The sequence below is a fragment of the Balaenoptera physalus genome (assembly GCF_965194825.1).
Source record: "Balaenoptera physalus genome assembly, chromosome: 6".
Lineage (NCBI taxonomy): Eukaryota > Metazoa > Chordata > Mammalia > Artiodactyla > Balaenopteridae > Balaenoptera > Balaenoptera physalus.
In genome coordinates, this window is record NC_138885.1 from 109,435,556 (window position 1) to 109,457,461 (window position 21,906).

The window sequence follows — 21,906 nt, forward strand, 5'->3', positions numbered from 1 at the left end:
TTCCTTTGCACAAGTGCTCTGTCTCGTTCACCGCAAGACCTTCATTCCGTAATCCCTCAAAGTTCAGATAGTCTATTGGCCTAGTGTTTACCACATGTGCCACATTGTAAGGAACGTTCAGGGCATCTGTTAATCTACAGGTTCCAGGGTCATGTCTAGGTCTACTGAGTCAGTCCCTGAGAACCTTTATGTTTAACACATTTCCCAGGTGATTCTTGAACCAGGGAAGTTTGAAAGTACTGTTACATTGACGCTTCTTGTAATTTCCTGCTGAGTCCTGTCTAGGACCCGTGATGCATCATTTTAATCTTTTTTTTTTTTTTTTTTTCCCCCAGTAGTTTCATTTTCTTGCCCTTTGGCTACTCTCTAGCTATAAAATTCTAACTCTAAATCTGTCAGGCTCTAATAGCTGCCTACTTGGATGTCAGTTCAGTGCTGGGTACTGCCAGAGAAGGTCACACACCTGTATGGAGTGGTGTGACTGTAAATGCATAGTCTCAGCCGCAGGTAAACATGTGAACTGTCCGTCCATCCTCCGAGTGTACCTCGGGTCAACTCCAACTCTCATCTTCCTTCAGCAACGAGTGCACTTTTCACTTCTCTCCTTAAATTCCCTCCCCCATTACACTCACGTCTTGTGGAAAATTTCCTCAGTTCTGGTCTCATTGGGAAAAATGAAGGGCACGGGAAGCTCCTGCCTCCCAACTTCCCGTCAGGACAGATTCTGTACTCACATTCCATGTAGACAGCATCGGAACTGACACTGGGTTTACCTTCGGTGTTTGTGGTATGGGCAGACCTGCCTGCATCCGCAGATCATACCCTGCTCCTTATCAGCACAGGCCCACTTTCTAGAAAATACTTACCAGTTTAGTAAATCCCTCACTAATTATTTCCCGACTGCAGATTAGGGAAAGCGGGAATAGTCCCCAAAAGAGTAACTATGAAGATACGTCAGTATGGAGGAGAAAGGGATTTGTGGAGAGCTGACATACATCTGTATACAGGATTTCATGGGATCTAAGAAGCCATGGGCAGAACATCCATTTTTACATAACCCTAAGATTTTTAAAAGTGATAGTAAAAAAAAAAAAAAAAAAAAGTGATCGTAAATAATGACAGACGGTTTAATGATGGTCATTTATGAAGCATCATTTGGCCTCACTAATATCTTGTTGCTTTGTTAACAGCTTTCATCTGGTCCAGGAGATTTGGTGATTTCTTCTGCCTTCATTTGCATTTTTGCATGAGATTGTGAATCCTTTTGTTCATGTATTAGTAAGAATGTGTAGCACAGATTCATCTACTTGTGACATACTCCTTCTTTAAATCCTATAAAGTATTAGTTATTAGTTACAAGAAAATATGAAAATGTGCAAGTTCAGTCTTTCCACCAATGAATATTTGCTGCACCTCTTTAGTCTTTGCATTTCTGAGCACAGAATAATTTTTCCTTTCAATGTCAAATCTTAGTCTAATTATTTCAATCACATTTTTTAAAATTAATTTTTATTGGAGCATAGTTGATTTACAATGTTGTGTTAGTTTCTGCAGTACAGCAAAGTGAATCAGTTATACATGTGCATATATCCACTCTTTTTTAGATTCTTTTCCCATATAGATCATTACAGAGTATTGAGTAGAGTTCCCTGTGCTATACGGTAGGTTCTTAGTAGTTATCTATTTTACATATAGCTGTGTGTATATGTCAATCCTAATCTCCCAATTTATCCCTCTCCCCTTCTTTCCACCTTGGTAACCGTAAGTTTGTTTTCTACATCTGTGACTCTATTTCTGTTTTGTAAATAAGCTCACTTGTACCATTATTTTAGATTCCATGTATAAGCGATATCATATGGTAATTTGTCTTTCTCTGTCTGACTTCACTCAGTATGACAATCCCTAGGTCCATCCATGTCACTGCAAATGGCATTATTTAGTTCTTTGTTATGGCTGAGTAATATTCCACTGTATGCATGTACCACATCTTCTTTATCCATTCATCTGTCAATGGACATTTAGCTTGCTTCCATGTCTTGGCTATTGTAAATAGCGCTGCAGTGAACATTGGGGTGCATGCATCTTTTCAAATTATGGTTTTCTCCGGATATATGCCCAGGAGTGGGATTGCTGGATCATATGGTAGCTCTAATTTTAGTTTTGTAAGGAACCTTCATACTCTTCTCCATAGTGGCTGCACCAATTTACATTCCCACCAACAGTGTAGAAGGGTTCCCTTTTCTCCACACCCTCTCCAGCATTTACTGTTTGTAGATTTTTTGATGACTGGTGTGACGTGATACCTCACTGTAGTTTTGATTTGCATTTCTCTAATAATTTGTGACGATGAGCACATTTTCACGTGCTTTTTAGCCATCTGTATTTCTTCTTTGGAGAAATGTCTATTTAGCTCTTCTGTCCATTTTTGGATTGGGTTGTTTGTTTTTTTGATATGAGCTGCATGAGCTGTTTGTGTATTTTGGAGATTAGTCCCTTGTCAGTTGCTTCATTTGCAGATATTTTCTCCCATTCTGAGGGTTGTTTATGGTTTCCTTTGCTGTGCAAAAGCTTTTAAGTTTAATGAGGTCCCATTTGTTTATTTTTGTTTTTATTTCCATTACTCTAGGAGGTGGATCAAAAAAGATCTTGACGCAATTTATGTCAGAGAGTGTTGTACCTATGTTTCCCTCTAAGAGTTTTATAGTATCTGGTCTTACACGTAGGTCTTTAATCCATTTTGAGTTTATTTTTGTGTATGGTGTTAGAGAATGTTCTAATTTCATTCTTTTTCATGTAGCTGTCCAGTTTTCCCAGCACCACTTATAGAAGAGGCTGTCTTTTCTCCATTGTATATTCTTTCCTCCTTTATCAAAAATAAAGTGACCATATGTGTGTGGGTTTATCTCTGGGCTTTCTATCCTGTTCCATTGATCTATATTTCTGTTCTTGTGCCAGTACCATACTGTCTTGATCACTATAGCTTTGTAATATAGTCTGAAGCGAGAGAGCCTAATTCCTCCAGCTCCGTTTTTCTTTCTCAAGATTGCTGTGGCTATTCAGGGCCTTTTGTGTTTCCATACAAATTGTAAAATTTTTTTGTTCTAATTCTGTGAAAAATGCCTTTGGTAATTTGATAGGTATTGCATTGAATCTGTAGATTGCTTTGGGTAGTAGAGTCCTTTTGACAGTTTTGATTCTTCCAGTCCAAGAACATGGTATATCTCTTCATCTGTTTGTGTCAGCTTTGATTTGTTTAATCAGTATCTTATAGTTTTCTGAGTACAGGTCTTTTGGCTCCTTAGGTAGGTTTATTCCTAGGTATTTTATTCTTTTTGATGCGATGGTAAATGGGATTGTTTCCTTAATTTCTCTTTCTGATCTTTTGAATCACACTTTAAGTAGTAATTAAACCCAACATGTGTAGAACCAACAAGGTACACAGCTCAGTGTAAATGGTGATAGCGTGCACAACTGTGACCACCAAGTTCACATGTGTGGAGTGTTGACCTCTATGTCATGACTGCCACCTGGCCAACAGTGATGGTGCACGTTCATCACAGTTGGGGTAAGAAGCACCCCGACTTCAGAAACAATCAGATTTTACGTCTTCATGGTGTGTTATCTCAGGACTTTTCCTAAGGTTGTTGAAAGGGTACGTTCTAGGTCCAAACAAGTGGATCCTGGTTATTAATCATGTTCCCAGAACTCATTGCCTCCTCGTGTCCACCAAACTTTCTTTCTGTGCTTTGTCTCTAATTACTGTGGACTGCCCGTGTAGCTGGGATACTTAGATTTTAGTGGGAACCCCATATCCAAAGTTGGATGGGCTGGCCCGGCTGCCATGGAGACCGAGCTGAAGCTACATAACTGAGCATAGCCTCCTAGTGTCAGAAAGTGCCACCTCTTCATTCAGACACCCACCAAAGGGACTGCTGAGAGGCAGCCCATTGGCAGCTGATGGCAGTCCTCATGCCAGTGGCTTTAGTGTGTCTGGGTTATGATAATCTTAAAGAGTGCAGAAGATTTGCCTTCGCCTCTTGATGACAAAAGCAAAATGTGCTTTTATATTAAATTTTAGAGAGGTTTTAACATCTCATGTTTATGCCCAAGGACTTAATATGCCACTTACCTCAGACTTTTGGGACCTCTTCTATCTTTCTTGCCTGTTTCATCCACTTCCTCCCCTACGGCTCCTTCTCTTCTTCCCAGTCTTGTCTTTCTCACCATCACTGAGACCCACACAAATGATCAAAACTAAAGTCAGGGACCCTTCAAAGTAAGGGTTGGAAACAGAAGTGGGTGTGGCCGACTCAAGCCACCTACCTTGGAGATAACCCTTCCAGCACTTCGAAGCAGATGGTCATTCCTACATGATGAACCCTTGTACCTCTGCCCTGCCAGCCTGGGCACTTTATTCCATAGGTGTTTACTTTCTAGACAAGCAGCTATGGCGACTGGGGAGAGGTTCCTGGAATTGGGAGAATCCACACAATTTACAAGCGAAGTAAAAACTTGAGAGTGATGTCTGAGCATGCCTGCCTTTATAAGCTGCATTCATCGACCCTGTTTCTTGTCCCTGCTATGAAGCAGAGGCTGGGAAGAGAATGAAGTTTATACCAAAATTTCTTTATTTTTTAGGTTTCCCAGGAACAATGCTGTAGTTGTTTAGTTTATATAGCTACTCTATTGCTCATGCTTCCCTTACTTTGTAATACGAGTCATTTACTAAATTTTAGTTATTACATTTAATGCTCCCTCTAAGGCTACCTAAGATTGGATTTCTTTCGGCACAAGTCATTTATTCAGTCTTGAAATCTTCCAGGGCTTTATGTGATTTTTGTGGAGAATGCACAATGTACCAGAATTTCCTCCTGAAAATATAAATTTTATTACCAAACATGGTTCAGTGAATACATATCCAAAATCATATCTGTGGCAAGAATGAATTCAGAGCTAGCACATCCTCTTGGAGGAGATTACAGTTGGAAGACTACTGCCTGAGGTGTGCTAACAGAAGCTAGTATCTCCGATTCTATGGTGGGTCCCAGCATTCTGCCAGAGACAGTAAGTAGTAAAAGTTGCGTCCTCATTTAGTGCTCTCCCACAGACAGAATTTGTAAGCATATTCCTTATTAAAATTCACAGTAAAGTGTTAAAGAAAGTAATGTTTTCCCATATGGCATCGTCGAGCCCTTGCTGTTCTATACATTTTTCTTTAGATGACTTTATTTACATCTATAAAAAGATAATTAGCATGATTATTTCTTAAATAATTTGTACTTGATTCTGAATACAAGTTTTTGTTCAGATTTTCATATTCTCAGGCCGAATCTCTTGGACATTTACTCTACAGGAAACAAAATAATGAAGCCATTTCTTAAAAGCTCCACCCAGAGAAGATGAAAAATTTGTTCAGCTCCATCTATTTATTTCCTTCTTTTCAGTTCCTCATGATCTAATGATTAAGTTTAAATTTATTTGTATGACTCCCTATTCCATTCATTTATTTACTCAGTCAATATTCATTAAGATCATGAGGGAGCCAGTGGTGAGGGGGAGATACAGACACATTCTGTCTTTAAGGAGGTCATAGGCAGGGGTGGGGTGGGGAGTGGTGGTGATGATCACTAAGGACAAACAACACGAATATGTTTATACTTGGCAACTGTGTAGAGTGCCTCGGAAGAGAAGCACAGGGAGGCACAGAGCATATGCAACAGGGGAGCTGTTGTAGTCAGGGAGTGGGGGTCAGGGAAGGCTTCCTGAAAGAAGTGGCACTTGCAGTGACCTGAAGGGTGCATGGGAGTCGACTTGGGGAGGGGACAAGTTCTGGGTGGGAGGACAGCACTTACAGAGGTTCTCATTCCTGGATAAGCTTGCCAGGTGTGAAGAAGTGAAGTAAAGAATGTGGCCGGGCCCTGCATTCCAGTGGTGGGGGCCAGAGGGCAGGGCTGGGTGTCTGGAGAGGTATATTTGTATGGTTAAATACTGTTTTCCTATAGAATTCATTTCACTGTGAGAGATTTGTAGAATCCAGAGGGAAATTTTTCAGGGGGAGTGGTTAATGAAAAGGCTGTTTATTTACTGAGGACGATCTGTAACATTTGAAGGAACTCCTACTCTAAACAACAAATGTAAACACAGAGCTTTTTTTCCCTTTTCAGTAGACTTTGTTTTAGAGCTGTTTTATGTTCACAGCAAAATTGAGCAGAAAATACAAAGAGTTCCTATGTACCCTCTGACCCTGTACATGCACAGCCTCTCCTGCTATCACCCTCCCTCCCTAGTGGTGCATTTGCTACATGGATGAACCTTCATCGACATGTCGTCATCACCCCAAGTCCATAGTTTACATCAGGGTTCGCTCTCGTACATTGTATGGGTTTGGACAAATGTATAATGTATCCACCATTACAGTATCATACGGAGTGGGTTCAGTGCCCTAAAAGTCCTCTCGTGCTCTGCCTATTCATCCCTCCCTCCCCTCAACCTCTGACAACCACTGATCCATTTACTGTCTCCATAGTTTTGCCTTTTCTAGAATGTCATAGAGTTGGAATCGTACAATATTGTAGCCTTTTCAGATTGGCTTCTTTCACTTAGCAATATGCATTTAAGTTTCCTGAGAAATATTTTGAATGAATGTATAGTTGTGATGATCACTGGCAAAGATTCATTTTAAAAAATATTTTGAGCCATGGAAATGCTTACTCTCAGTTTGTCTCCTGAACCCCTCTTTTAGCTGCTGTTGAATATATGAGAAACTTTGTGAGTATATCGACAATACAAAGGAATAGCCTTATAACAATAAATGAAATCAACTATTTTATTTCTTAATTCCAAAGTAATAGGAAAATATTCTGGATTAAAATGAACTGCTAAATTTTAATCTATGCCTTCATTTTAAAAACCTTACATTTAACATGAAAAGAAAATCATCGATTGAGTCACAGCTAATTGCTTGTGGTTTCATAGGGTTGGTTTGTAAAGTGTAGGTCTATTGCGGGTTTTGTGGAATGGTTTCAACTCAAATGTTCTGTCCTGCTGTTGGGCAGTCACTCAGTGTTGAGTTTCCGCAACTGCACACTGCTTAGTCCTTGTGGCTGTTCCACACCATCACCTGCTTGTGCTAAAAAACAAGTGGGATCTGTTCTGATTCTCTTTTTTCTTTGCAAATGGTTGTATCTAGATAACTAGTTTTCATCTCTCTCTATCCTTCCCTCGAGGGCTGTCTTTGAGTGAAGTGTTTACTTGAAGCTTTTGAAGAATTATTTTTCTTTAAGGAAAAAATCAAAAGGCTAGAAATGGAGGGACTTTGAAAATATCATTGAAATAGTGTCTGGGTGCCGTTGATTGAACTTATATAGACTCTTTGAAAGTTGGATTGACTGGCATTCATGTTTGATCTAGTTAAACCAATAAAATACAGGATATAATCTTTATATAATTACAAAAGTCCCGCTGTCTGATCCTACCTGGAGGTTACAATGATGATTCTAGAGGCAAATGTCTTTCATGCCTAATGTACTTTGTCTCTTTATTTTGCTGGCTTTTAGCCAGAGTGAGACTTTTTTATTTTTGTTGTCAATTGGCTTTACTGGTGAAGGCTATTGTAATCCAACTAAAAACTTCCCCCAGGCGGGATGTTGAAATGTACCGGGATTCTTGTCTTTTTGCATTGCTTTCCTGCTCAAAGAGCATTCCAGGTAAGCAACGTAGGTGGATGGTGCAATGTACGTGCACACCTGGCCCAAACACAGTGGCTGGAGTTACTCAGGGGTTTATAGACATCCTTGATGCCATTAGGCAGGGTTCTTAGAAGTTCTTTGTAGAGGTAAATTGTATTGTATGGCCGATGCTGACTGATAAAGGCAAACGCATAGGGCAGCTGCAAAACCTTGACGTTGGGGGGGGGGATTGTTTTAAGAAAAATAGGAAACCCAAAACCCAAAAAAGAAATAGGGTGGAAATGTATGTGTGTGTGTGTGTGTGTGTGTGTGTAGAAAATTTCTGCATAGAGAAAACTCCATGAATAAATTCAAAAGGCAAATGATGCACTGGAAACATTTTACAACACCTATTACAGACAAATTATTATTAAGTCTAATTGGTACTAATAGCTGCTACAATTGCTAAGAAAAGGGTAAACCATCCAAAATAGAAATGGTAAAATGCATAGACAGTTCACCGTAAAGGAAATACAAATGGCCAATCAAAGGCAATTAAAGCAATTGCCCTCTCATCACATTGGCAAACATTGGAAAATTGCTGCCACCCAGGGAAAAAAACCATGATAATTCCCCCCGTCCCACCTCCTACCCCCCAAGCCTCACTAATAAGATGGAACCGGTTAGCATAGGATGAGTGTTATACACAGGAGCTGGGAGACTGTAAGTCCAGGCTTCCTCCTCCACTCCTCAGAACACAAATAATGGCAAACAAAGTAACATCAATAATCACAGTAGCCTTTCTTTTTTTTTTTTTTTTTTTTTTACATCTAACTCTGTGCCAAATATTTTGCTAAATACTTTGCATGGATTACCTTTTTAATCTTCCCAAGCAAACTGTGACATACTATCTTCAGTAATGAAAAAAGAAATGATTATAATCACAATAATCTTCCATGCCTGCTCGCGCTGTTGCCCCGAATATTTCTTTCTAATGACAGCTTTTCATTTTATGATTAATGGGAAAGTTTGCTTAAAATGAAAATGCTTTGGTTGAGGAAATGCATTGATATTAATTCCCAATAAAATGTAGACAACAGATGGGCTTTGTGGCTTATTGGGGTATACGAGCCAATAGGACAGGGAACGCTGTGTTTCAGCATGGGGGGAGCTGCAGCAGAGTTTGCATTTGCTGGGCGGCTGAAGACAGTCTTTGCTGGATTCTTTTATTGTTGAGGTTGGACCATTTTATCTACAAAGGGAACAAAAGAATTCTAACCAAGGTGTGCCATGACCAGAGCGTTTCACAGATCTAATCCTCTATTTTCTTTTAAACCCAATGACATTTACTAAATAAAATACTTTATTTCCAATAAGTCAAAATCCACTGTAATCTGCTTTCTACCTATTCAGCCAGCTTCCTCTCCTATTGTCTGCTCCAGCCCATTCATCCGATCTGCTATTCCCTGAGCTTACAGCGTTCAGGACTGTCTGGACCAATTCTACTCTCCTTCCAAGATTATAAACCCGGAGATTCCTTCACAGCCCACTGTAAATCTCACCCTGTGTCTCACTCAGCTTTCCTCACTGGGGCACTCACAGTTGAGTTTAACCACTGGCTTCAGGATGTCCATATTTTAGTTGCCGTCTTTGACTCCCAGTTTCTTAAGTAGAAAATGGGTAAATGAAACTTGTGTCGTATATGGGATGATTATGTGGGGCTGAATATGTCCAACACCAGAGCAAGTGCCTGCTATACAGATGTGGCTAGTCATGTAATCATGATAATATTTATCGATAATAATCAGGTCAGTGGCATATTACCCCACTGGTAATATTTTTGTCAGCCACTAATTGGGGGCAGGCAGCAGTTGCCACGCCTACTTTTGCAGGCCCAGTCACCTTTGCGTGGCCTTTGATGGAGGCCACCTCTGTGAGAACCAGGAGCTGGTCCAGTTGCTAGTGTGAAACTTTGAAGCACACAGCAAACAGGAAGGCCGGTCTGCTGGACCACGCTCTAGTTGAGGAGCTAAGGCTTAGATCAAAGAAAACAGATCCTACAGCAGGAGAGGATGTGTGTGATACATCTCTCAAGAGCAGTGCAGCAAATGCAGCAGAGGCAGACCTCCAGAGGTCCTGCCCATCTGTCCAGGAAAAGGAAGACCTGGAGGGGAAGGAGGTGGAAGCTGGTCCGAGGTCAAGGTTCCCAGAGCAAGGAGCAGGACCCTCTGACCTGACACGAGGAGGCAGAAGGTCGTCAGGATCTGGCCCTGACCTAGTCTCTTAGATTGGCGTCCATTCACTTCAGCCCTGAGTCTCTTTAGAAGGAATCTCACTGGTTCCCATCTCTGGGATGTGAGCACAGAGCACTCAAGTTGGGGCCGGGATGTTCTCTGACAGACGTGGTCCTCGGAAGTCCCAGCAGGACCCAACCCCGCATGGACCAAAGACCCTTCCGGGAAAAGACAATGAGGGCGGATGTTCTCCAAAGTGCCTGAACCCTGCTGTCAGCTTTCCTGTGATAATATACTCCTCAACGTCTGGCCCCTGCTTTTTGTTGCAGTTGTCACCCTGTTTATGACCGACAGCTCAGTCTGCCTAACCCCGCTGTGAACTTTGAGTTTGTCACCAGGCCAAGGGCTCCTTTTCTGAAACACCAATTTGCCCATAATGCCCTCTTTCTTGCACCCTTTTTACTAACACATCATTTCCAGTAATTAAACCATGTCCACTGTTTGTCCAGCTTTGGCCTCTGCCCAATCTAATTATTTCTCTGATGTCAACCCTGCCAAAGATCATACTTAACCTCAGCCCAGGCTGTTCATGTACTGCTCCAGCTTCAGCCCTTGTTTGTCGGACTGATGAACATTGATACGTAGAGAGAGATGAGGGCCCCCTGAGGATGTGCGGACCTTAAGAAGGGGATGAGTAGGTTGATACCAGATTATCTAAATTGCAGGTATGTTCAGCAATTTTGGGGAGTTAAGACTGTAAAGGAGAAAGGGCCGTATGGTGCAGAGATTTAATAGCTAAAGCCTTACTGTGGGACTGAGATCTATAGCCGAGTGATGTTTAGATAGGAGAGGAAAATTTCTAATCCTAAACAGTTGAGATCTACCCAGTGGTTTTGGGAATCCTGCATTATTAAGAGACATGATTGTGAATGGAAGAGCAAATATCCGTACAATGGAAGGTGACAACGAACAAGAATGACGTATTGACATACGTGACAATATGGGTGAAGCAAAAATACCATATCACCTAACATAATGTAAAACATTATGAAATGAAAGAAGCCAGACACAGAAGACTACGTATTGTATGATTCCGTTTATGAGAAGTGTCCAGAGTAGGTAAATGTATAGAGAAAGAAAGTACGTTCGTGGTGGCCAGGACCTGGGTGGAAGGACTGCTGTTGGGTACTGCTTTCTGTCAGGGCTGATGAGAAAGTTCAGAAATTAGTGGTGATGGTCACACAGCCTTTCTTCTGAAAACCACTGAGTTATATGATTAACTTTTGTGTTTGTGAATTATGTATCAATAAACGTGTAATAAGAGTATTTTTCAAAAGATACATTATTGGTTCAATGTTCTTTTAACTGCAAGCAAAGGTGATGCTGTTCTATTCATACCGATGTTCTTAAAATTATAAGTGTAGGCATTCATACATAGGAAATGGACTACTTCATCTCATACCCAACCTTGAACTTCAAAGAACAAGAGGCCACAGCATCTTAATTTTTGGGTGACTGTTTCTGTTATCTGTTACAACCACCCCAGCGTAGAACAATCTGATGTAAATATCACGGTCCAACCATCACCAAAATTTTAGTCATGTGGAAAGACAAGTTTCAAGCAGAAATTCAAATACTAGGGATAATAAATCATAGTCCTACAAAACTATATTCAAAAAGATACACACACCCCTATCTTCATTGCAGCACTATTTACAATAGCCAAGACATGGGAGCAACCTAAGTGTTCATCGACAGATGAATGGATAAGGAAGATGTGGTACATATATACAATGGAATACTACTCAGCCATAAAAAAGAAGGAAACAATGCCATTTGCAGCAACATGGATGGACCTAAAGATTATGATACTAAGTGAAGTTAGTCAAAGGCAAATATCACAGGATATCACTTATATGTAGAGTCTAAAATGTGACACAAATGAACTTACCTACAACACAGAAATAGACTCACAGGCATAGAGAACACACTTGTCGTTGCCAAGCGGGAGGGGGGTTGGGGACGGGAAGGATTGGCAGTTTGGGGTTAAGAGATGCAAACTATTGTATATAGAGAATGGATGAACAACAAGGTCCTACTGTAGAGCACAGGGAACTCTATTCAATATCTTGTGATAAACCATAATGGAAAAGAATATGAAAAAGAATGTATATATTTATATAACTGAATCACTTTGCTGGACAGCAGAAATTAACACAACATTGTAAATCAACTATACTTCAATAAAATAAATTTTAATGAACAAATAAATCCTAGTCCTAGTATTTGGTACGTGTTGAGTAACTGTCAAGCTGTGTGAAGTGGATTGTGTCTCACTTAGTTATCCCACTGACCTCATGCAGGAGATATTGTCCTTATGCTTTACAGACAGATACACTGAGGGACAGACATAGTAAGTCCCTTGTCCAGAGTCACACATCCCAGTGAAAGGGAAAGAGGAGGTTTTTCCCATGGGATTTGACTTCCAGGCTCAAACAATTATTACTGAATTGGTTAAAATTGAAAGCCTCCAGGATGCCAACTTGTAAATTTACCACAGCTGCTTACTATGGAAGAACCGTCTAGCATTCATTTTCCTGTTGGTCTGTATTCCGTTGCTCAGCACACCCGAGAGGTGGCTCAGACACTTTTCCTTTTGAAACACGTTGAAATCTTCGTTATTTTATATGTATTTGTTTCATAAAGTCAAGGGCAAAAAATGATTTCCCATTTTAGGAAGAGAGACATATATCAGGGTGGCAAAATTAGTCTTTCATTAATGCAAGTATTTTAAAATTATATTAATACACACAGGTGTATGTAGATTCCAAATAGAAAATTATTTAATGAGTCAATATTTCTTTTTCTTTTTGCAGAACAACGGTTCCCTGGTTTGGTGCCAGAATCACAAGCAATGTTCTAAGGTATGTTCCCTACAACTGTATCAGTATTTTAAAAAACATTTCATTTTGTAACAACTGTAGAGTCACAGGACGTTGCCAAGCTAGTACAGAGAAATCACATGTACTCTTCATTCATTTCCCACCAGTGGTTACCCTTTACGTATATGTAGAACAATATCACAAGCAGAAAATTGCCTTGGTACAAGGTATGTATATAGTTCTATGAGATTTTATCACATGTATGGATTTAGTTAGTGTAGCCACCACTGCAATCAAGATACATGTGTCAACATTTCTGTATACTACCTTATTTCTCTCTTTATTCTCTAATTATTTCAATCAAAAGTATTTTTAAGGAGAAAACATCTTCTGATTGCACGAGAAGATTTAATGCATTCTACTTACACCTAAGTTGTTTTGTATGCGTTTATTGTGTTTATGTGTGGGAATTGCTCGTTCACTAATCTGATTCTTTAACTAAGCAGTCTCTTTTCTATCTTTGAGTATTTCTTGTTGCACACACATGCTCCAAAGCTATCATTATACTCATTCATATGTTTCATAGCATAGATTTCTTACCTCAGTCTCCAAACATCACCATCTTTAAATATATTTATATGTGTATATAGAGAGTATATATGTATATATATGCTTTAGCTCCAGTCTCAAAGTTGGTTTTATATTCAGATTATATAAGTGAATAAAGTTTAAACTTGCTATAAATACTGCAGTACTTTGGGATTGTAATAGTGTTTGATGAGATTTCTTTCATGGTTACGAGTATTAGACCGAAAATTGAAGCATTCCTTTATTTTACAACCAAAATTTCGCCTGAGCAATACACAATAATATGAAACAGCATATTTATGAAGAACATTATTAGTTTCAAAGGTCTTTCAAACAAATTATCTCAAAGTAAATGATTGTAGAATAATGTTCCTAAACCTAAAACTTCACTATAATGATACATTCTGACATTCATGCATGCGTTGTGTCATTTAATCCGCATGAACGTTATTAAAAACAGAACAGAATTATTCTGTGAATGTGAAATAATTTGGTGAAAATAAACTTTGCTTAGTTCTGACTCTCTAGATCCTGGGCAGAAATGAAATGTCTGGTTTATGATCCTTTTACTCTTTTTATATAATATCATACATATTTGCTCTGATAAGGTATTTTCTGGTTATCTATTATATTAATTGTTCTTCAGTTGGTGTTCTGGGTAATTTTTTTATGTCATCACTGCAGGAGAGGATATATATATATGTGTGTGTGTGTGTGTGTGTATATATATATATATATATATATATATATATATATATATATATATGAATGTATGGCTATGAGACTGACTAGATTTCATAAGTAGTGTTTTTGTCCAGTTTTGTTAGTTGGGTATTACATGAATGATAACTTGTTGTATCAGTATTATTTCTCATAAGCACCTCTTTGCTCCTTATGCCATCAAGAAATTAATTTTTTTTTACACACTTGAAATTTGAATGGGACACGTTCATTTAAACTGCTTTTAAAATATCCTAATTAAAGAACATTGAAGCCCTAGGGAATACAGATTGTTAAACCATATTTTGTAATTGAATGATCAAGGCTGACACGAGAGACTGAACTTGACAAGAAAAGAACTCAATTCCTTTTGCCTGAAAGCAAAAATGAATCAATAAGTCATAGATAACTTCAACAGAAACTTTGGAATATAGTACAAAGCCAACATAAATTTAAGGGTTGTCTTTAGTCTGAATCCTTGGGGATGAATCTTACATGTTAATCAAAGTTCATCTCTTTTGGATATTATCACCATGGGATACATTTGCAGATAATTACAGTTTGCACTTCTTCTGAGATTCATGAAGCATTGTGTAGGCTTTTCCTTTGCTTTTTAGGTTAATGAGGTGAAGGGTGAGCGGTGGTAACTCCATTTTACACATGGGGAAATTCAGGCACATACATATTGGATAATGTCCTGGAATCACTCAGCAAATCAGTAGAGGTGAACTAAAGTTTGGAATGCCGTCTCCTGGGCTGTGTTGTATAGAGACCAACAACTTGAAAAACCGTTTTGAGCAAATATTGGGACAGAAGAGTAAAAACACCTCACCAAATCAAGAAGTAATGCTGATGATATAATTTTTCTGAATATCTGTTAAAAGATAAAGTTTACGTAATATTTTATAGAAAGTACACACTTTCTGATTAGTTCTGGTTGTGTTTGCAAAGCCCATCACCTTCAGGATCCCTCCAGAAGGTGAGTTCTTCTTCCCATCTAACTGCCTGCCTTGTCCAATCTGCCATCATCTCTTGCCTGGACCAATCCAGGAGCATCCTCTTGGGTCTCCCAGCTTCTACTCTACCCACGTGGCTGCTGGAAAGACCCTTTAAACATACAAGCTGAATCTTGCTGCTGTCTGCCTCACACCTTTTCATATCTTCCTACCTCACTCAGTCTAAAACATCGGCCCTGTCTTGTCTGCCTGTGCTCTCTCTCCAACTTTCTCCTCTGCTTTACCCCCATCAAGCCTGCTTTTCCCTCCACCAGAAGGCTCCTTCCGCAGTCACCCAGCTCACCGTACCCCATTCATGTCTCAGCACAAATGCCACCTTCTCAGCCTTGCCCTCCCAGGTCACCTCCCACCCATTTACACACTTCCTCGGCCGTATTGTACCCACACGACATTATATAGTTGTTCCTTTATCTCTGAGAGTCTGTCTCCTTCACCAGAAAGTAAGCTCCGAGGGGCATCGACTGAGTTCTCTTTGTTCATTGTGGTATTTTCAAGCCTAGAATGGTGTTTGGCACAGCGTAGTTGCTCACCAAATATTTGTGAATGAATCCATGAATGAAGTCCATAGGGAACATTTCCTTCCTCCCCCAAAGTACATCATTACTGTATTACCTTCAGGAGAAAGGTTATAATCCATTTTGTGTCCATGTAACTTATCATGATTATTTATTATTAATTAGGAAAATCTTCCTCCTATAATGAAGCCAGTACTGTGAAGTCAGGGGTCTTTAGCATCATTTAGCTCCTAGATGATGCAGAGCAGTGACTTACTGTCCTGCACGGTTTGAGGCCAGTGGTTCTCAAGCTGGAGCGATTCTGCTCCCAAGGGGACATTTGGCAATGGCGGGAGACATTTTTGGTTGTCACTACTGGCATCTAGTGGGTGGAGGTCAGGAATGCTGACAAACTACAATGCACAAGACGCCCTCACAGTGAAGAAGCTCCAAGCTCAGTAGCGCCGAGGGAGGTTGAAAAACCCTGGTCTGTGCATTTTGTGGGTTATAAAGGAATTGAAGAACCACTCCTATTCTCAGCAGTTTTACTTTCTTATATGAAGGAGAATAAACATATAATTTACTGAGCATGTGGTATGCGCCAAGCACCTTTTCAGGGGCTCATTATATGTTAGGAATTCTAATGCTCATCATATACCATTTCTTTTTTTAAATAAATTTATTTATTTATTTATTTATTTTTTGGCTGCGTTGGGTCTTCGTTGCTGCGCGAGGGCTTTCTCTAGTTGCGGTGAGCGGGGGCTACTCTTCGTTGCGGTCCGCGGGCTTCTCATTGAGGTGGCTTCTCTTGTTGCGGAGCACAGGCTCTAGGCACGCAGGCTTCAGTAGTTGTGGCACGCGGGCTCAGTAGCTGTGGCTCGTGGGCTCTAGAACGCAGGCTCAGTAGTTGTGGCACACGGGCTTAGTTGTTCCATGGCATGTGGGATCTTCTGGGACCAGGGCTCAAACCCATGTCCCCTGCATGGGCAGGCGAATTCTTAACCACTGCACCACCAGGGAAGTCCACATCATATACAATTTCTGTAAAAGGCCAGATAGTAAATATTTCCATCTTTGTAGCCCATAAAGTCTCTGTGGCAACTACTCATGTGGCCACTGCAGCATGAAATCAGTGATAGATAGTACCTAAACAAAGGACAGTGGCTGTGTTCCAATAAAGCTTTATGTTTGGACACTGGAATTTGAATTTCATGTAATGTTCATGTCATGAAATTTTATTATCTTTCCCAACCATTAAAAAATGTAAGAACCATTCTTTGCCCGCTGGCTGTACACAAACAAGTGCCAGGTTGGATTTGCCCATTTGCCAGAGTTTGCCATTGCATTCACATATGTAAAAGCAGTCAAAAACAAAACAGTAAAGTTGCATTTGTCTCTCAATACAAAGACATATCTTGATGTATTCAAACTAAAAAATGGGCAGTTTCTAGCCTCCTGTGTGGAACGTTGTTGGTCAGCTTGCGGGGCTTTGTTGAATGAACGAAGGAATGGTAAACAACAGTAAGAAGACATCAAATCACAATTAACTTTTGAAAATTCAGTGTTAAAACGCGATTATTAGAGCCAGTAAAAATTGTGGAGCACTTCAAGATGGGCAGAAAGATGGCTGGATGTCCCCTCTCTTGCACCCTTGCAGGTTATCTGCATTGTTCATCGTCTTTGAGCTATTTTCTTACTCTGTAAATGTAGAAAGCTGATAATAATGCAGATGAATCTTGTCCATGGAAATGCAAATGGTTGTGTGCAGTGTATTGCAATTGATGCTTCCCCCATCAATAGACCATTTTGCATCTAGCTGTAAATCCATTCTAGCGTTTGTTTTTGTGTGTGAATATATTTATATTTGTATTTCTTGGATTTCTCCTTTGAACCACATGTAACATATTACTGGTTCTTGCAGCATTTCACGAGTTAAATCTTTGACACTTGTTCATTTGATATTTGCATGCGAGTCATGCATTTACTTTATAAAATAAGCATCCTTTGCCCTTACGCTGCTCAGTTACCTTTCTAAACATTGTATCTAAGAATGGCATTCTTGTTGACACCCACCCCTGTCTGGGGAGCAGGCGTGCTCGTCCTTCTCCTTTTGGGTGTTATAACTCACTCACTTGACTTTTGTTTCCCATTTGGTTGTGAGGATTTGAGTTGAAAAGCAGTAATTTAGGGCTCAATCTTGGTGCGGTGGCATGTTGCTTTGATCTCGGTGGGAGTTTGGTTCTTATAAGGGCTATAACTCCAGATTCTTAGTGATTTTCCAGGTTTATTCAGAGCCAAATTTAGAGGTGAGGAAGATTGGTTTTGCTTGTACGAACATCTGGACAGTTTCATTTGACATCTGTGAAATTTATTGGATAAAGGTCAAACCCCAGAAACATGACTGAATGTGACTGTTGAAGGTTTTTGCGTTGTGTTAGATGCTTTCTATGATTTATGTGGTAATGACTGTAAATCCATAGAGCCCCAGGAAAATACATCTTAAGGAGGAAAACGAAAACTCAGGCACCCATGGAAATGCACTATGTCCAAACACCCAAAGAACCAAAGTTGAACAGTTTATTTTTTGTAATATTCTAGTATACAACAGTTTGAAATTTCAGTTGTTTTATATCCTTTAAAACATTTAAAGCCTATTGTACTACTTACTGATATTCATACAGTTTTCCCTGATTTTGTGTAATCAACTTCAAGGACAAAGTTGATGTATACTGAGCACCTCTTGTCCAACATATTGATATCTTTTGGGAGGTACCAATTATTTCACAGGCAAAGCCACCATTGACATTGATTGTCAAGAGAAGTTGTAGGTTTGTGCCACTGGAGGAGTAGAAAACTTCTCCAATGTTATAATTAATTCCCTTTATTTTGGATACCAATGTTATTATTTCCATAAGTAATGATCATGATATTATTTCTAAGTAAATGGGATGTGATAATCTAGGAAGAGAAGAGAAATATTCTATTTCCTTAAACCAGTGGAATTAAAATGTGTATGGAATGCCTATGAAAAATTGTGAGGTGTGTGAAAGTTTGGCTAGTGTTCTTTTGAAATACCAGTCTGTACATGCAATATTGTACTAGCATGATGAGTAAAAATTGTCAAATGCACATTTGTTAGACTATCCTATAACATCATGCCAGTAAATGGCATAATTTTAAGTACCCCAAAGACCATTATGTGCTTTTGTGCTTACCAAGAGATGAAGTCTCTCCTCCGGGAGACCTGAGCTCTTGGATTTCCTGGTCTCCATGCAGCTGAAAAATCACATCGTCAGCAACCTTGAGTTAGGGGTCCATGTGTAGCTACATTCTCAAGTACTCCATCCAGTGTCACTGTAGGGGAACATTCAAGTCGGTATCGTCTCTGAGGTGAAGGCAGAAATGGAGAAAAAAGAAAGAACAAAGTGAGAGAATGTGGAACAACAGATAAAAACAAAAAGAACTTACAAATGGGGGAGCTAAATGAACACCTAGTTTCAAAACTTCATTTCTGAAGTGGTAAGTGCTGAGGTTTGTGAGAATCAGCGAAGGCTCCCAGCAGGGTCCCTGCTAGGGCTCAGGCAGGTGGATCGGTGAGTTGATGATTTTAACAATGAGAGATTTGCCATCTGTCACCGCCTCCTGGAATGCAAGCTCACAGCTCTAATTGGAGCCTTCAGCACGGAAGGCAGCCTGAACTGGTGTCACTGATTTGCTTTCCCTCACACTGTCATTCTTATGGTAAGTGTTTTCTGCCCTCACGCTGGGAACTTTTATCAAACATATTAGTGTGCTTTGGGGCGATCATTAGCCATCAGTAGCTGGAACATTCCAGGGTTTTTTTAGCCTGGAAACTAGCCTGTGTGCTGCAATAACTTGCAAAACTTGGCCAGGCTCATAGCACAATCAATATTTAAGGAAAAGAACAGGTTCTTATTTGGATTTAAATCCAACATGTGACATGTTAATAGCCCAACGTGTTTCTGATTTTCCATATCGGTTTTTACGGATGTGAAAGACTTCCACCTGCTGTAAACTTCAAAGACATGTGGAGGGGAAAAAGCACCTCTGTGTAAGTCTTTATCCTCACCCCTTCCTCAGCTCTTCCTATTAATTTCTCCTTCCATCTGATGAAAGAAGATGCAAACGAAATCTCTTATTTGGTTCATGACTGAGGAAGGGTTCCTGAAAGCTGGCTTTAGAAAGGGAATGCATTTTGAACATATGAAACACGTCTACGTCAGGATGCGTCACATGGTGATTATGGTCTGACAGACGTTTTGAAGTTGTAATGTATTCATCAGAAGGCACACAGAGGAGCCTGGATGAGCTCCGATTGCTTGAAGATGTTGGGTTTGAGCTGGCAACTGGCAAAGAGCACCAGTGTCGATTGAGGGATGGGAATGGTTATGTTTTACAAAGAAGACAGACCTGGACTTCAATAAGCCGGGGAGGGCAGAATTTGTGGGCACTGAATACGTCATTGTGCTGAGTTGCCCTGCCTTCTCCAAGGAGAAGTAGTCTCCACTGAGGTGAAAACTCTCTCTTGAATTTAGTGGGGGGTCAGCATTTGCTTTTCTATGTTCATGATTGTGACCCCATCCTGTAGGTAATCCTTGACATGAGGGTCAAGTTGTTCTACCTAATATACACAGGAATTCCTCTTAGAAGCCTAATATGTGTTGGTACACGGTCTGTCTTGGAAAGATTATTGCTCTATGTTTGTAAAAGAGCAGTTGTTATAGGGAAATAAACCTAGGTATTAATTTCAACTCTGTTTTTACTAGCTGACACTCTCTTTACTAGGAGATGCTCTTGTGTCTAATTTGCCTAAAGAAGGAATATAGGCTAATTATTTGAAAAATTAATTTTTCTTAAGATTTCTCACTTATTATCTATTTGATGTGGAAGAACTTCCTTCATCCTATAAATAATCACATTCAATTACCTTAGTATATTTGTTTTCTAATATTTGGGGTCATAGGACTTTCTGTAAGATTCATTGCTCAAAGCATGATGTTCTTTGGGTGATGTTGTTACTGAACCAAACTTGGGTCTGATCGCCCGTGCAGTAAACCCACTCTACTGACCCTGGGTTGTGGTGAAGGAAAGTGTAGTGTTGATGGCAAGGCCAAGAAAGGAGTATGGGCAGCTCGTGCTCAAAAGACCCAAACTCCCTAATGGCTTTCAGGGAAAGGTTTTTAATGACTTGGTGAGGAGAAGGGTTGCAGGTGCATGATCAGCTTGTGGACATAATTTTGATTGATTGGTGGTGAGGTAACCTGGTGGTATTTTGGGAGTCAACGTCATCAACCTTCTGGTTCCAGCTGGTCTGGGGTCAACGTGCTTGTGGTCAACATGCTTCTGGTCAACATGAAGTTAACTTCTTCCACCTGGTGGGGGTTTCAGTATCTCCAAAACAGCCCAAGGACATGGCTCAGAATATTATCTATAGCCCTTGAGAAGGAAACAAACGTCCTTGATTTTGTTTAATGGCTAAACTATTATTATTTTGTCTTGCTTGACTGTTTTCCTTTGTTTCTGCATTTTTCACTTCTCAGATGAAATTTGTTCTTTGGAACTCAGGGAAAGCCTAGGAGGCTAAAGTTTTTCTACAAACAAGAGGAATGCAGAGGACATGGGGGGATGGTCTGTCCTGGGAAGGTCCCATAAGGTGCTGCTTGGTTATAATATGAAGTGTGTGTGTGTGTGTGTGTGTGTGTGTGTGTGTGTGTGTGTGTGTATGTTTAATGGCTAAGCTGGGCATTTGTTCTAAACTCTTTTTCAGCCTAAAATTACTGTAGCTGTGCATGGGATCTACCAGTGAGTTTGTACCTTTTGTTTTCTTCTGGCTTGGAAGAGAAAATTTTTCCTAAGGAGGATCTTTATCAAGTACTCCCTTCATCTTCTTTGATGCGTGTCTAGGCAGAGTTAGGATGACGTTTTTATTCAAACAGTCATCCTCATTAGGATCTGTAATTTTTGCTGTGGATGTCAGAGCTAACAGCAGTTCTGCTGGCTGTGAAATGACAGTGACGTATCAACAAGCCGCTGCTCTCCTGGTACTTGCCAAGAGCTAGAATATCAAACCTTTTGTATCCTTGCAGTACCAAAAGGCACCAGAGAGAAACAGTATTTATACATGCCTGATAGATATATAGTTTCCAGATGCTGTACAATCCATGCCTCCATTACAGGACTAACTATGTTCTTTCACAATCTCAAAATTGTCCTTTAACAAATGACATTTACTGAATCCCATGTTGCTGCAATGCAGCACGTGTAATATTCTCAGAAACTATCTC

At 40.0% G+C, this 21,906-nt stretch overlaps 1 protein-coding gene across 1 annotated transcript in view; it reads left to right on the forward strand.

The window, feature by feature from the left end:
- Positions 1–21,906, forward strand: part of LOC309662919 (uncharacterized protein) — a gene marked incomplete at its 3' end in the record, with an annotated part of 112,040 nt that overhangs the window by 24,785 nt on the left and 65,349 nt on the right. Inside the window, exon 2 of the mRNA XM_082466130.1 lies at positions 12,778–12,825. Coding sequence (XP_082322256.1) covers positions 12,778–12,825 — 48 coding nt within the window. The remainder of the gene's footprint in view (positions 1–12,777; positions 12,826–21,906) is intronic.